Below are 15,479 nucleotides of genomic sequence, written 5' to 3'. Positions count from 1 at the left end.
TAAATACAACAAAACAAAATCTAGACCATAAAATAGATCATTTCCATTTCACTTATTCCTCGCCAAGATTCCAGTATAACAAGGAAGAAGAGATTATTTTTAAGTTCAGTAGTACAAATCAACAAATCAAACTTCTTTCACAGAAGATTACATAACAATCAACAAGCAAGTTAAAGGCTTGTCTGTCTAAATGGCTAGACTCTCATCTGGTAATAAGCCCTATGTATGACGTATAAAGCTATATTTGACAAATGACTGGCTTGCCTATACAAATGAAGCATCTTTGATGCATGTTTAGAATAATCTTCACTATCTACATTTGGCTTTGGCCCTGTGGTGTGTGGCACGGCTCTATGCTTATGTCCTTGTGCAGAGTCGAATCAGTCACCTTGACAATTTGGAATGTATGTATTTTTATGTACTGAGATGAGCCACTGGCTCATCATTTATTTTGTAGGTTACGGAAGCTGCTATATTTAACTGCAGACGGCCTCAACAGAGAGCTTCTTCATGTTACCTGGACATGGATCCCCTCCAAAAACTTCAGGAGCTACAGTTACTGAACATGATTCCTGTCCAATGCAGTTCTGCAAGGGAGGATCCAAGGTTGATTGTAAGATAAGCATAATAAAAATGTTTACTAAGAATACAGAATCTGCTGTGGGACTAGAAGGATGAAGCAAAACTATAAGCTTCAAGTGTATTTTCCCTCATAATAATTAAAGTTGTTCAAATACCTTTTCAGCAGCATCATAGGACTTGTGCGCATGACAGCTCCCTTCTCTAAAGCTTCCACATGTTCCCTGAGGCATTCCATAGCTAGCAAACTTAATTTGAGAGATTTTCTGCCCAGGTGGGCACCATAAATGGGCTTTTGGTCTGTTGACTTTGCCAGAAGTTAGCATGCCCCAGCTCTTCAGTGTCGGCTGCCCTTCAAAGATATCAGCACAGACACTTCCTGTCGTTCTTTTTGCCAAAGAAATCCCAGTTGGGTCACCGCCCCATTCATCAAACACAACCAGTAGGTTCCCGCCCGAATTCAGCCATGAGCGTGGAACATGGTACCTGAAAATAACAAGTCTTATCATAAAATATTGAAATGTACCAAACACGTTAAAACAAATTAAGTAGAACTTTTCTCACCATCTTTGACCTCTCCACAATTAGTTCGGCATTTCTTATCAGTATAATTCCCAGCATAACTACAATCTCCGCAACCACCACGTGCTATATATGCAAGCCAGTGGCGTCCGATGCTCTGACCATTTATCCATATTTGACCTTTTCCCATGCTATTCATATCTAAAGCTAATGGTTCATTGCCTCCTGGTGCACTAAAAGTAGCCTGGAGATATCACAGCATCCATTTAGTTCTTGTAAACTTGCTCTTTCTCAAATCCATTTATTGGAATCCATAACAGCAATAGGAAAGTGTTAAATAAGTATTGAAATTGTTCTTACCTTGTACCATGTCAAAGGTTGTTTTCTAGCCACTAATGATCCCTTCACCCATTCAACAGAGGAACTTCCACTAACAGTATGAAGGCTTGAAGCTTCACCTTTCAGACCTATCTGCTCAGGAACATGCAAAATAAGTCTCTAAGCCTCTTATGAGTTGTGAATAAAATAGTGAGAAAACATCCATGTGAAATCTGTTAACTATTTCTACATATCACAGTTTTACATTTAATTTAGAATTATTATTGATGTTCACATAGGGCATAGTTAAAAAATTCCATTAGTTATTGATGTTCAGCATTAGTTTCTTTTAATGTTTATTTGCAAATAACATCAAAAGTGCTTGTCGAGATTTGGTTAGGGCTCTTCAAATTTATAATAGTAACAATACAATTTTTTTTTTGTATGATGAAGCAAGTGGAAGAGAAATCGTGTAGACAACATACCTTGTATGACCATTTCTGCCTTGACAGATCTCTTGTCCCCTCGTTGAGACCCATCAAAGAGACTGGGCCTAAAACCCCAGCATTCCATTTCTCAAAATGCGTGCCAAAATTCTGATGCATATCAATATGACAATGCAGAGATCATAAGCATCATATTGTTCTGCAATTGATATTGTAAAGAACATGAATCCATGTGAGAAAAAAAAAAAACTTACTGGAAGACCCACAGCAACACTTAATAAAGAAATCTTGTTGATGCCAGCCCTCAGCTTGATATAGTCACTAAAAGTTAATTTATGATTCTCCAGTCCCCCGTAAACAGTTTCTGCATTAAGAATAATAAGCTGATGAATTGATCAAATCAAAGTTGTACTTGACATAAGTTTGCAAGAACCATATTTACCTGATAGTTGACCATTGATGAAAACATGCAACACAGGACCTGCTGAATATATTGTGAGACGAGGAGACTGTCCATTCTTTAGAAACCCTTCACCAGGATCTATATTGATGCTGAGCAATAGAATATTTAAAAATGATTAGGGATAAAATAAATCAATACAATACCAACATGATTGAAAGGACTTCTTTACTCAATAAAAAAAGAAAAAAAGAAAAAAAAAAAAGGACTTCTTTAGCTCGAAGTTGTCTCAAAGAAGGCAGTGCAGCAATTGGTTATAAAAGTACTTACTCTGTCATGTACCACAAATAGTCTGTAACATCTCTAGTGACATTTACTTGTTCCCAGAGCCCATCCATTGTAGTTGCATCATCATCATCAGCAGAGGCAGTTTCTTCATTGTAGGACTGCCACGAAAATGTGCTATTCACAGGCGTCATCTTCATCTTTGAGCTTTGGGCACCAAGCTGTATATAAATTTTTAATTTAAAATCAGATATTAAAATTCATCATTTGCATTTTTCATACAGGGATATAATATAGAGCAGAACTGAACTTTACTTTTCAAATTAAAATGTAAACTTCAAATTATTGTTAAGACACCCTAAAAGGCTTTAAGATTAAATATTTCCATCTACCTTTTATAATCTTATGCAGGAAAATGTAATTTCCAGAAGATAAACAAGAAATTGATATTTTTTGTAAAGAAAAAATGACATTTGAAAATGATTTGGATGTGCATCAAACTTTAACAGACACAGGAATGAGATTTTTCAACATAGCCAAGAGTTTTCTCTTACACTTGCAGTGTTAAAAACTGCAGTTTTGCAGTCTGGAAGAATGCTAATGGACCAAGGTGGCAGGTCATATTGTGCATTCCCAAAGGACACCTTTGCGGAGGATTTTGTGTCATAATTTGCAAGAAATGCAGAACAAGCACCAGATTTTGACTTGAATACATGAGCCTAGAATATGACAGTGAAGATGAGAAAATGTTGAAAACAATGAAAAGAGAAAACAGCCAATAAGTAGTAGATTTTGGCTAGCTGAAAAATCACCTCTTGATTATTCCCAAGTGAGGTCACTGTGGGATCTACAGAAACTAAAGCTGATTCACATAATTTGATAGCCTTATGCAGATCTCTCAAATGTCCCCATTTTGGCTCCAGTGGTAGTCCTGGTACATAGTAGAACCTTGTTAAGATTATTGTGGCATATAATTTTTGTTTCCAAGTTAAAAGGGAACAATGATAGCCAATCTTCTCTAATCAGGGGCATAAAATTTTGAATTGGGAGGAAGGGAGGAGTATAAAAATAAAATTTTAAAAAAAATAAAAAAAAATTTTGGGGGGGAAAACAAATAGCTTGGGGGGTTTACCTTATAAAAGATATAGATTTTAAGGGATTTCTTAAAATTTTAAGGGGGCTTACACCCTGGTCTGTCCCTGCCTCCAATATGATATTAGCTGCCACCCTTGAAAAAAACAAATGAGGCAGGTAAACAACTTTAGCACAAACTACTCCAGAAGGCCAATCTACATGCATACCATATTCATCAATAGGGGCATCATAGTCATAGCTGGTTGCAATGAAGGGACCGCCAGCTGTCCGGCCAAAGTTAGTTCCTCCATGGTACTGTGACCAAAAAGATCAGAAAGAATAAACAAAACTATATTTACTCTAGGTGATTATACACAAGGTAAATTAGAATAACATGAAAACATAATGAAAGATTATGTACCATATAATAATTAACAAAAGGTATACCGAGTTTTGAATGAATCTCACAACTGAAAATGCCAAGTCTTCAACTGGTCTATGAGGAACTGCACCACCAAACTCGGTATACCTGGGGATACAGCGGATACAAGAGAAAAATCAGTCTCTGAAAAGAATTTCAACAAAGCACAACTTATCTGTAGTTTCACAGATGTTTACAAAATAAGATTTACAAGGTATAAAGAGTTGTACAGAAAGCAAAAAAGTTTTTGCCTACACAAGCTATTCATGTGACTTACCAAGCAGTCCAGTTTTCAGTCCACATTTTTGGTTTATAGTCCTTGTTTGGCTTAAATTTTTCACAGTAGAAACCGTTGCACGTATCAATCTGTCCCATGATCAACAATTACAGGTTCAAGTGAGGGAGATGTCTGGAAGTTTTCTTAATTGAAAATAACAACTGAAGTAGTTGATAACAGAAATTCCAAGTGATAACAAAATTAACCCAAGAAGAACCAGTAAACCTTTTTAACTGGATCCTCACAGTAAAACATGACAACTTCAAAGGAAACGTGCTCATCATTGCATTTATTACGAACCCCAAATCCTAGACAAATCGAAGAAAAGACAAAACTATAGAGATGGGCAGGCCCCAAAATATTTGTACAGGAATAGGGTAAGTCTGGCCATCTAAGTTGATAATGTACTGTTAAGCCCCATTAAAAAAGTTGGGTGACAATAAATGGAAGACACCTAGAATCCTAAAAAGAAGAAAGCGTTGAAAATATGGGCAGATTAACTTACAACCGGGTCAGGGGCATCCTCTTGCTTGCACATAATCCATGGGACACCAGTGTCAAGACCTACAGCCATTTCTGCTGCCCATTTAGCATAAGCTTTATCCCCACTAATTTTTGATTCTCCAAATTCATTCTCTATCTGTTGAAATTCAACAAAGAAATGATATACTAACAAGATTGACCGGCCAGCTTCTGAGAAAACTAAGACTGGATATAAAAAAATAATACAAACCCACTTCTAGGAAGATGGAAAAGACTAATTGAGCTCATTTTGTTACCTGAGACAGAATTATGGGGCCTGCCTGAGTTTCAAACAACTTTTCTGCCTTCATCATACTGACAATCTTCTCTGAAAATTTTTGCATTGCCGCCTTCATTATGGACAATTAGAAACCAATTAATAAATTACAAATATTATATTAAATACGTTAATATGAAACAATTATGTAATGGAAAAGTCAAAGTGCCAACCTTGAAAGGTCCGTTATCAGTTCTAAAAGAAATGCCCGGAACGTATTTCAGACAAACAGGAAATCCCCTGAGTCAGAAACAGAACAGAAGCAGAGCATGTGAATAAAAGTTCTTATAATGGAATCAAAATAAAACCTTTTTCGGTTTTAAATTTACTCTTTGATAAAAATGTATAATTATTATCAATATTGTTACCCAAAGTTCCATTCAGCACAAACAAATGGGCCAATCCGGAGATGAACATATAAGCCTGCTTGTTGTACCAGCTTGATGAACTTAACCAAATCATATCTATCCTCAAAATAATACTGAAAATAAAAAATAAAATATATATATATCAATGAAGATGCCAATGAGTATTTCATCAACCAGAAGGAAAATTTTTTTTTTAAAAAAAGAAGCATTTTCATTACTTTTCCTTGAGAAGGCTCATGTCCATTCCAAAACACATGTCTGTATGACATCCAACCCTCCTTCTTTGGCCCTCTGTACAAGATGAGGCCACATCTGCAAACACCCAAAGAAACCCAGAAAAGGTTAAAAGATTTGAGCCCAGAATCTACTAAAACATGCAAAACCACAGACACCCATCAGTAAAAAAGTTATGAGGAATCTGCAGAAACAAGAGACAAGAACAGAAGGAACCCGTGAACGACAATGGCATTACATAGTACCTCGGGAGTGCTTCTAGGATAGTGAATGGACCCAGAAATTAGAATCCTTCTCTGCCCATTAATCATAATAGCTCTGTGGTCATAAGTCACAGAAGCTGCAGCAGAACAAACCAAAGAAAACAGTAGCAATAACTTCAAAATGTCAGGTCTCAACATGTTCCCCACCAAAGCAATGGCCTTTAAGAATGGGGCAGATTAATTCTTCATATCTTTAGATTTTGGTTTTTTGTTTTTTGCTCACTTTTCTTTTCGATTCTTTTGAGATTGAAAGGAGAGAAAGCTAGTGGCTGGTAAGTGCATGGATTTGTGAGAGTTTAGGCTTGTGTTTGGACTGCAGAGAAAAAAGTGAGGAGTTATTTGGTGTTTACTTTCTTCTTATAAAACTCACAAATATTTCCTAGTGTCTTACACTCTACACTGCCTAGCAAGGAAGAAAAGTCATTTCGTTATATTTTATTTTATTTCAATTTACCATACATGAAGTAAATAAAACAAAATAAAACCTTAACTATAAAAGTGACTCGAAATAAGAGAATCTTTATCTGCCTAAATGATGCCTCTCACATTTAAATATGTTAAAGAACTCGAACAAAGTATTTTATTTTAAGAACAAAACAGTCACCACTCATGATGACCAAAAAAAAAAAAAAAAACACTTTTACCCTCAAGTTTGGGGCAATTTTTAATTCGATCTTTAATGTTTTAATTTTTGCAATGCACCCTTTTAAACTTCTAAATTTTTTTCAATTCAACCAATGTTGTCCCAAAATTTCCATATTGATTCTAATTTTTTTTAAAAAAAAAATTTATAAAAAATTCGGGGTGGCCGTAGCCACCTCTTTGGCCATTTTTGCACACCCTAAATTTTCTTTTTTTTTTTATAAAAAAAAAAAAAATAAAAAAAAATGAAGGACAATATGGAAATTTTGGGATAACATTGGTCGAATTGAAAAAAATTTGCAAGTTTGGGGGGTTGCATTGTAAAATTGAAACATTGGAGGTCGAATTGAAAATTGCCCCAAACTTTGAGAGGTAAAGTGTAATTTTCCAAAAAAAAAAAAAAAATTGATAGGAGCAAGATATGATAGATTCTGATATTCACACCAACTTTTACTTTATACTTTCTGTTTTCTCTCTCAAAATAAAAATTTTAACCAACAACTCAAATAAAATTTCTTAAAAATACAAAAAAAAGAAAAAAAAAAAAGTCTCTATTTCTTGTTGGTTACACCATTTTCTTTGGAGTAGTGATAATGAAGATGCCAGCGTGAGTGAACAGTCACTCACACTGGTTTATTATAATAAAAAATATTATTAAAAAAGCTATGTTAAAAAAATTATATTATAAAATAAACCGGTGTCACTCACGCCGATGTCTCCATTATTACTACTCTTTTCTTTGTTATAAGACCAAGAGAGACGACTCTTGGTAATAGGTTTGGATATAAGGATCCAATCTCCAATCACTAACAAGTCTCTAACTTGCCCTTTTATAATTTAATTTTAATTTTAAATGAGAACAAATGAAACAAGAAGAAGAAAAATAAAATTATAAAGGGGACCCTTCTCACTATGAAGAGACAAATTTAGTAAATAAAATTTACAAGTAGAAAGGTCACCAAAAAATCTTGTCGAAGACTCTTTCTATACGTGCTAGTTGCAATCATCGTACATATTTTTTTTTAGAGGAATATATAATATTTCTCTTTATAAGGGATTAATTATTCCAAATAACTATTTATAGGAATAAACTCTTACCAAATAATAAAAAAAAAACTTTATAGGAATAGCTATTTTATTACAAGAGTCTATTCTGCAAACCAAAGAAAACCTTAAATATTAAAGAAGGGAAATGAGAAAATAGAGAGAGGGGAAGCGAAGAGATGTAATTGGCTACATATATATTGTATATTGAGAATATATTAAATTATGTTACACTAGCTTCTATAAGTAGAGAACTTAAAATTAGTGAACAAGAAAATTTTAAACTAATTAAGAAAGAGAATAAATTTTAAAAGGAAAGACAATAAACCTTATAGAATAATATCAAATATTCTACTAACATCCCCTTACACCTTGGTTTTTGCTCAAAACCATGCACGTACAGATGATGTGAGATTATTATGACAACTTCTTCAATCATACCTATTATGTATTGCTTTCATCTTAGCATGCATTGTATGTATTTCAAGTATTTCTCTGCAGCATATCACGACATAACCCGAACACGACTCACGAGTAGAAATGGTCACATCCTAGATATCAGTACAGCTGGGTGTTGAGGAAACAAACCTTGTGGGACTATTTTCCATCATTGACTCCCTCCAATGTAATTTGGCCAAGAAGCAGGCCAATATTCTGAAATCAATCAAATATATATATATGACGATCAAAAGAGTACAAAAATGTGAGGTTCCCAACAGTAGAGCTTAACAAACCAAGCTTCTTATTCTGTTTTCTTATAATCTATCCTTGATTTTCTTCACGTGATCAATTATTGTACTGTTTTTTTGTCATTCCATTTTGAAATTGTTCGGAAAAAAATGGGATGATCCAAACTCATATATATATATATATCTGCCGACTGAGATGCCTGGAGTTTTGGTTCCATTCTGTACGTGCTGTATTATATTTTTCCCATATATACTATCTATGTGAAACTTAACAATCTGAAAATGGAGTGACAAAAAACTGTACAATAATTGATGACTGAAGGGAAATCCAGGATAGATGATAAGAAAACAGAGTAATTCTTCTCTGAATGAACATCCATTAATGAGGATGGCTGTCTCGGCCAAAATCCATGGAATAGGATCCTCTCCAGTCCATAATGGACTAGAGGATATCCAGTTCATGGTGAGGATTTCTCCTCATAAATTTTATGGTTAAAAATGGGACACATATTTCACTAAAAAAAAAAATAATAAAATATTATTTTAAATTAAAAAAAATTAAAAAATAAATTAATAAAAAAAGAAGAAAAAAAAGGGGTGGCTGGGTGGCGGCCACTCATTTGGGGTAGGGGTGGCTCAGCCACTAATGGCTCGACGAGGGGGGTGGCGAACCACCATCTTGCAAAGGGGGTGGCCCGAACCACAAGGCAGGGTGGCTTGACCCACCCCAAGAACAACCATTTTTTTTTTTTAACTTGGCGAGTGCAGGGTGAGGCAGAAGCCACCCTTGCCCCAGGGGTGGTAGAGCCACCCCAAATGCTCTTGGGGAGATTGTGGCCACCCCCTTTTAAATAAAGGGGTGGCGAACCACCCCCCATGAGCCATGGGGAGTGGTTCGGCCACTATAACGACCATTGAGGTGGCTTCCCAGGCCACCTACCCAAAATGGGGGTGGCCCGACCACCAACAGGGGTGGCTTCTTTTTTCTCTTTTTTATTAATTTTTTTTTTAATTTAAAATAATATTTTATTATTATTTTTTTTAGTGAGATATGTGTTTCATTTTTAGCCATAAGATTTATGAGGAGAAATCCTCACCATGAACTGGATATTCTCCAGTCTATAATGGACTAGAGAGGATCCTGTTCCAAAACGCATGAGAGAGAGAATGATTAGCATGCAAAACACTACATTAATGCTTCTTAATGTTTCTGTCGTACTCCTTATCCATTGGTTGTGTTTTTTCGTTTATTTTTTTTTTATCCCCTTTAAGCTAAATTGGGGTGGAAGGCCAACTACACTCGACACAGTCAAAAGGGAAAGCTTTGCTCCACTGGCTTTAATATCCTCCACTCCCACACAAACTGCCTCCAAAACTTAGCTGCTAGAAGCATTATTCATCATACACGTGGCATTTTTAGTTGCTTTATATATATATATATATATATATATATCCAATTTCTATAAAATTGGTCCAGATTACTTGGTGTATTAGAATAAGCCCCACAAGAAGCGGGCTTCTTCAGCCCATCTGCAGTAAGCTTCATAGGCTGCTCGATGTCTTGTGAAGTTAATGGGCTTTACAGCAGGCCCAAACACCACGTAACGCTTTAAATACTGTAAACTTTGGCGCGAACCCGGGATCACCGCCTCCGATTCTCGGCTACCATGACCACAGTAGCAGGAGTGACGGATCTCTTCGCGAGGCTCGCTTCGCACCTCAAAACCCTAAATCAAGGACAAGAAGAAGAAGCTCCTAACCTCTCAATTTCAATGTTCAACCAATCTCTGAACCTCAACAAAGAAGACTCTAGGGTTAGGGTTTTGGACACGGCGCTATCCCCAATGTGCTTCTGAGCACCCCAGGTTTTGCACTTTCGAAGCTCCTATGTTAGGGTTTTTGGAGACAGCGTTCTATTCTGACCTCTCCTTTGTCTAATTATGTGCTTCGTTGTTGTTTAGGTTTTCAATTCGGTGCTTGAATGTTTGGTCGAGACGATTGTCACTGTTTTATCGTCGTCCATTTCTTGCCAGGTGTTGAGGTTTCAGAAAGACAAGGTTTTGCAGGTCGGTAGCTCGTTTTCACGCCAAGATTGCACGGAATTGGTCGAAGCGTGCGCAGATATTGTCGGGAAATTGGAGGTACATGGTGGGTTTGTTGAATTATTATTAGGGCTTTTACAGCATCTTAATCCAATCACAATTTTTTTTTTTTTTTTGGTTTACTGTTTATCCAAAAAAAAAAAAATTGTTGCATAGCGGGGCTCTGGCAATCAACTTTACTCTTCTTGTCGTGCTGCTGCAGCGAGGTACATAACATGGATTCTGAACCATCTCATCAGGATTTGCTCGTAGATTCTTTTATTAAAATACCAGAGTCCTGGATGCTCAAGTGTTCAGTTTCACATCACAAAGAAGCAGCAGGTTACAATAAGAAACTGAAGAAACCTAACTTTCATCACAACAAGGATTATACTCTCAAAAAGGAGCATGATCTTCGAACCATTGGACTCGGGCTCAAAGAATTCCAGGGCATATGCATGTGGTATTGGAATTACACTGTCAACACTACTGCATCTTGTGAGGCCAAATCACCCTGTGGTCTTAACATTCAGCAAAATCAGTCGTTCAGAAGAATCCCATTGGGCATCTTGATAGGTTGCTTGAATAATATAGATGAAGATGGATGTCAGATTCTGCTACATTATGCTGCAACAGGTAGAATACTTCAGTCAAAGGAAAATAAGAGCACTAAAATTGAAGCATGTAAAATGGAGCTCTGTAGGATGGGAAGAATCGGTTAGGTGGACTGATAAATGTAATAAGAGGGAGGCTGTAGCAGGTGTGGATTGCAATTTATTTTCCGGGTGAAGTTAAGGGCTTGCAAGAATTTGATTAATTGTATCAAGAGGCTAATCCAGCTCGGAATTGATGAAGATGGAGTCAAGATGCTAATGGATCTCAGCAGTAATAGCTTGACTCATAAATTATCTTCACTTTGAGGGGAGATTTTGTGAAGGAATAGGCTCCCCTGTTTATGCAGAAGTTGCTCTTTGAGTTCCTAACCATTTTTATCAAGTTACAGATATGAGTAACGTGTAAACAAACGCTCATTTTGTTGTGCTGAGTACCTAATTGGTGTAAGAAAATGGTTGAATATACAATGAATAACTATAAAGATGGCTGATACAGCCTCATACTTTCAGCAACTTCAACTTCAAGCTCCTGTAGTGCATTAAATTTCACTCTGCATGTTACAATTGCTACTCTTTGCACTAATCTTACACTGGTTGACCTAACGTGTTTTAAGTGTTTTTTTTATATTATCTACCTTAAAAACAAAAAACGAAAGAAAAGCCACTTAAAACATATCGTGTGAGCCGGTATAAAATGAGTATGAAAATGAGCATTACTCTCTTCTTGAAACTTGTACATAGTTTAGAAAAGTATTCTCTTGTCAGGAAGCAACCCCAAGCTTACACGCAAAGGAGATCAATAGTTTTGATATTGCCAACATTTTGCATTCCAGTACTGCTCATTAAATTATTGTAAAAATGTGATGATACAAGATAGCAAAAAAGAGTTCATCAATCAGGATCCTCTCCATTTCAAGCCAATATCAGATTTTACAGATTGAATGATTTATATGTTACCATGTCATTAAAAAATTTAAATTATATGATACCATGTACAAGGTTAGATCCAACAAAATTAAATCTTGACCATTAAATAGATTCTCTCCATTTCACTTATTCCTCGCCAACATTCCAGTAGTAAAAATTAATAAATCAAGCTGCAATTCACCGGGTAGATTTTATTACTTTCCAATTTATTCTTAGGAAACTGCTTTCACAGAAAATTACATAACAATCAACAGCAAGTTAAAGGCTTGTCTGTCTAAATGGCTAGACTCTCATCCGGTAATAAGCCCTATGTATGACGTATAAAACTATATTTGACAAATGACTGGCTTGCCTATACAAATGAAGCATCTTTGATGCATGTTTGGAATAATCTTCACTATCTACAATTGGCTTTGGCCGTGTGGCATGTGGCACGGCTCTATGCTTATGTCCTTGTGCAGAGTCGAATCAGTCACCTTGTCAATTTGGGATGTATGTATTTTTATGTACTGAGATGAGCCACTGGCTCATCATTTATTTTGTAGGTTACGGAAGCTGCTATATTTAACTGCAGACAGCCTCAACAGAGAACTTCTTCATGTTACCTGGACATGGATCCCCTCCAAAAACTTCAGGAGCAACAGTTACTGAACATGATTCCTGTCCAATGCAGTTCTGCAAGGGAGGATCCAGGATGATTGTAAGATAAGCATAATAAAAATATATACTAAGAGTACAGAATCTGCTGTGGGACTAAAAGGATGAAGCAAAGCTAGAAGCTTCTAGTGTATTTTCCCTCATAATAATTAAAGTTGTTCAAATACCTTTTCAGCAGCATCATAGGACTTGTGCGCATGACAGCTCCCTTCTCTAAAGCTTCCACATGTTCCCTGAGGCATTCCATAGCTAGCAAACTTAATTTGAGAGATTTTCTGCCCAGGTGGGCACCATAAATGGGCTTTTGGTCTGTTGATTTTGCCAGAAGTTAGCATATCCCAGCTCTTCAGTGTCGGCTGCCCTTCAAAGATATCAGCACAGACACTTCCTGTCGTTCTTTTTACCAAAGAAATCCCAGTTGGGTCACCGCCCCATTCATCAAACACAACCAGTAGGTTCCCACCCGAATTCAGCCATGAGCGTGGAACATGGTACCTGAAAACAACAGTCTTGTCATAAAATATTGAAATGTACCAAACATGTTAAAACAAATTAAGTAGAAGAACTTTTCTCACCATCTTTGAGAGGCCTCTCCACAATTAGTTCGGCATTTCTTATCAGTATAAGTCCCAGCATAACTACAATCGCCACAACCACCACGTGCTATATATGCAGGCCAGTGGCGTCCGATGCTCTGACCATTTATCCATATTTGACCTTTTCCCATGCTATTCATATCTAAAGCTAATGGTTCATTGCCTCCTGGTGCACTAAAAGTAGCCTGGAGATATCACAGCATCCATTTAGTTCTTGTAAACTCGCTCTTTCTATCCGTTTATTGGAATCCATAACAGCAATAGGAAAGTGTTAAATGAGTATTGAAATTGTTCTTACCTTGTACCATGTCAAAGGTTGTTTTCTAGCCACTAATGATCCCTTCACCCATTCAACAGAGGAACTTCCACTAACAGTATGAAGGCTTAAAGCTTCACCTTTCAGACCTATCTGCTCAGGAACATGCAAAATAAGTCTCTAACCCTCGTGTGAGTTGTGAATAAAATAGCGAGAAAAAATCCATGTGAAAACCGTAAACTATTTCTACGTATCCCGGTTTTATATTTAATTTAGAATTATTATTGATGTTCACATAGTGCATAGTTTAAAAGTTATGTTCAGCATTAGTTTCTTTTAATGTTTATTTGCAAAAAATATCAAAAGCGCTTGTCGAGATTTGGTTAGGGCTCTTTAAATTTAGAATAGTAACAATACAATTTTTTCTTTTAGTATGATGAAGCAAGTGGAACAGAAATCATTTAGACAACATACCTTGTATGACCATTTCTGCTTTGACAGATCTCTTGTCCCCTCATTGAGACCCTTCAAAGTGACTGGGCCTAAAACCCCAGCATTCCATGTCTCAAAATGCGTGCCAACATTCTGATGCATATCAATATGACAATTTAGAGATCATAAGCATCATATTGTTCTGCAATTGATAGTGTAAAGAAACATGAATCCATGTGGGAAAAAAACACTTACTGGAAGACCCACAGCAACACTTAATAAAGAAATCTTGTTGATGCCAGCCCCCAGCTTGATATAGTCACTAAAAGTTAATTTAGGATTCTCCAGTCCCCCATAAACAGTTCCTGCATTAAGAATAAGAAGCTGATGAATTAACCAAATCAAAGTTGTACTTGACATAATTTTGCAAGAACCATATTTACCTGATAGTTGACCATTGATGAAAACATGCAACGCATGACCTGCTGAATATATTGTGAGAAGAGGAGACTGTCCATTCTTTAGAAACCCTTCACTAGGATCTATATTGATACTGAGCAAGAGAATATTTAAAAATTATTAGGGATAAAATATATCAATACCAACATGATGCAAGGACTTCTTTTGCTCAAAGTTGTCTCAAAGAAGGCCGGGCAGTGATTGGTTATAAAGTACTTACTCTGTCAGGTACCACAAATAGTCTGTAACATCTCTAGTGACATTTACTTGTTCCCAGAGCCCAACCATTGTAGTTGCATCATCATCATCAGCAGAGGCAGTTTCCTCATTGTAAGACTGCCACGAAAATGCGCTATTCACAGATGTCATCTTTATCTGTGAGCTTTGGGCACCAAGCTGTATATAAATTATTAATTTAAAATCAGATATTAAAATTCACCATTTGCATTGGATATAATATAGAGCAGAACTGAGCTTTACCTTTCAAATTAAAATGCAAACTTCAAATTATTGTTAAGACACCCTAAAAGGCTTTAAGATCAAATATTTCCATCTAGTTTTTAAAATCTTACGCTGGAAAATGTAATTTCCAGAAGATAAACGAGAAATTGATATTTTTTGTAAAGAGAAAATGACATTTGAAAATGATTTGGATGGGCATCAAACTTTAACTGAGACATGAATGAGATTTTTCAACATAGCCAAGAGTTTTCTCTTACCCTTGCAGTGTTAAAAACAACAGTTTTGCAGTCAGGAAGAATGCTAATGGACCAAGCTGGCAGGTCATATTGTGCATTCCCAAAGGACACCTTTGCGGAGGATTTTGTGTCATAATTTGCAAGAAATGCAGAACAAGCACCAGATTTTGACTTGAATACATGAGCCTAGAATATGACAGAGAAGATGAGAAAATGTTGAAAAGAGAAAACAGTCAATACGTAGTAGCTTTTGGCTAGCTGAAAAATCACCTCTTGATTATTTCCAAGTGAGGTCACTGTGGGATCTACAGAAACTAAAGCTGATTCACATAATTTGATAGCCTTATGCAGATCTCTCAAATGTCCCCATTTTGGTTCCCGTGGTAGTCCTGGTACAT

General features: G+C 36.2%; 2 protein-coding genes and 1 pseudogene across 2 annotated transcripts in view; 1 reads left to right on the top strand and 2 right to left on the bottom strand.

Annotated features, from left to right (window-relative positions):
* Positions 1 to 26: 26 nt before the first annotated feature.
* LOC132166799 (beta-galactosidase-like) lies at positions 27 to 6,149 on the bottom strand (annotated as a pseudogene).
* Positions 6,150 to 7,588: 1,439 nt separating this feature from the next.
* LOC132165347 (uncharacterized protein At4g29660) overlaps positions 7,589 to 15,479 on the top strand; it is a 79,071-nt gene continuing 71,180 nt past the window's right edge. The window contains exon 1 of the mRNA XM_059575870.1: positions 7,589 to 7,598. The gene's annotated coding sequence lies outside the window, so the exon portion shown is untranslated. The remainder of the gene's footprint in view (positions 7,599 to 15,479) is intronic.
* Positions 12,145 to 15,479, bottom strand: part of LOC132165215 (beta-galactosidase-like) — a 3,474-nt gene continuing 139 nt past the window's right edge. Inside the window, exons 2-11 of the mRNA XM_059575702.1 lie at positions 15,352 to 15,470; positions 15,103 to 15,267; positions 14,604 to 14,779; positions 14,368 to 14,477; positions 14,180 to 14,289; positions 13,967 to 14,077; positions 13,535 to 13,645; positions 13,216 to 13,421; positions 12,808 to 13,135; positions 12,145 to 12,658 (exon numbers count right to left, since the gene is read on the bottom strand). Coding sequence (XP_059431685.1) covers positions 12,548 to 12,658; positions 12,808 to 13,135; positions 13,216 to 13,421; positions 13,535 to 13,645; positions 13,967 to 14,077; positions 14,180 to 14,289; positions 14,368 to 14,477; positions 14,604 to 14,779; positions 15,103 to 15,267; positions 15,352 to 15,470 — 1,547 coding nt within the window. The 3' untranslated portion in view covers positions 12,145 to 12,547. The remainder of the gene's footprint in view (positions 12,659 to 12,807; positions 13,136 to 13,215; positions 13,422 to 13,534; positions 13,646 to 13,966; positions 14,078 to 14,179; positions 14,290 to 14,367; positions 14,478 to 14,603; positions 14,780 to 15,102; positions 15,268 to 15,351; positions 15,471 to 15,479) is intronic.

Source organism: Corylus avellana, chromosome ca11 (genome assembly GCF_901000735.1).
Source record: "Corylus avellana chromosome ca11, CavTom2PMs-1.0".
Lineage (NCBI taxonomy): Eukaryota > Viridiplantae > Streptophyta > Magnoliopsida > Fagales > Betulaceae > Corylus > Corylus avellana.
This window is presented reverse-complemented; position numbering and strand designations above follow the sequence as displayed.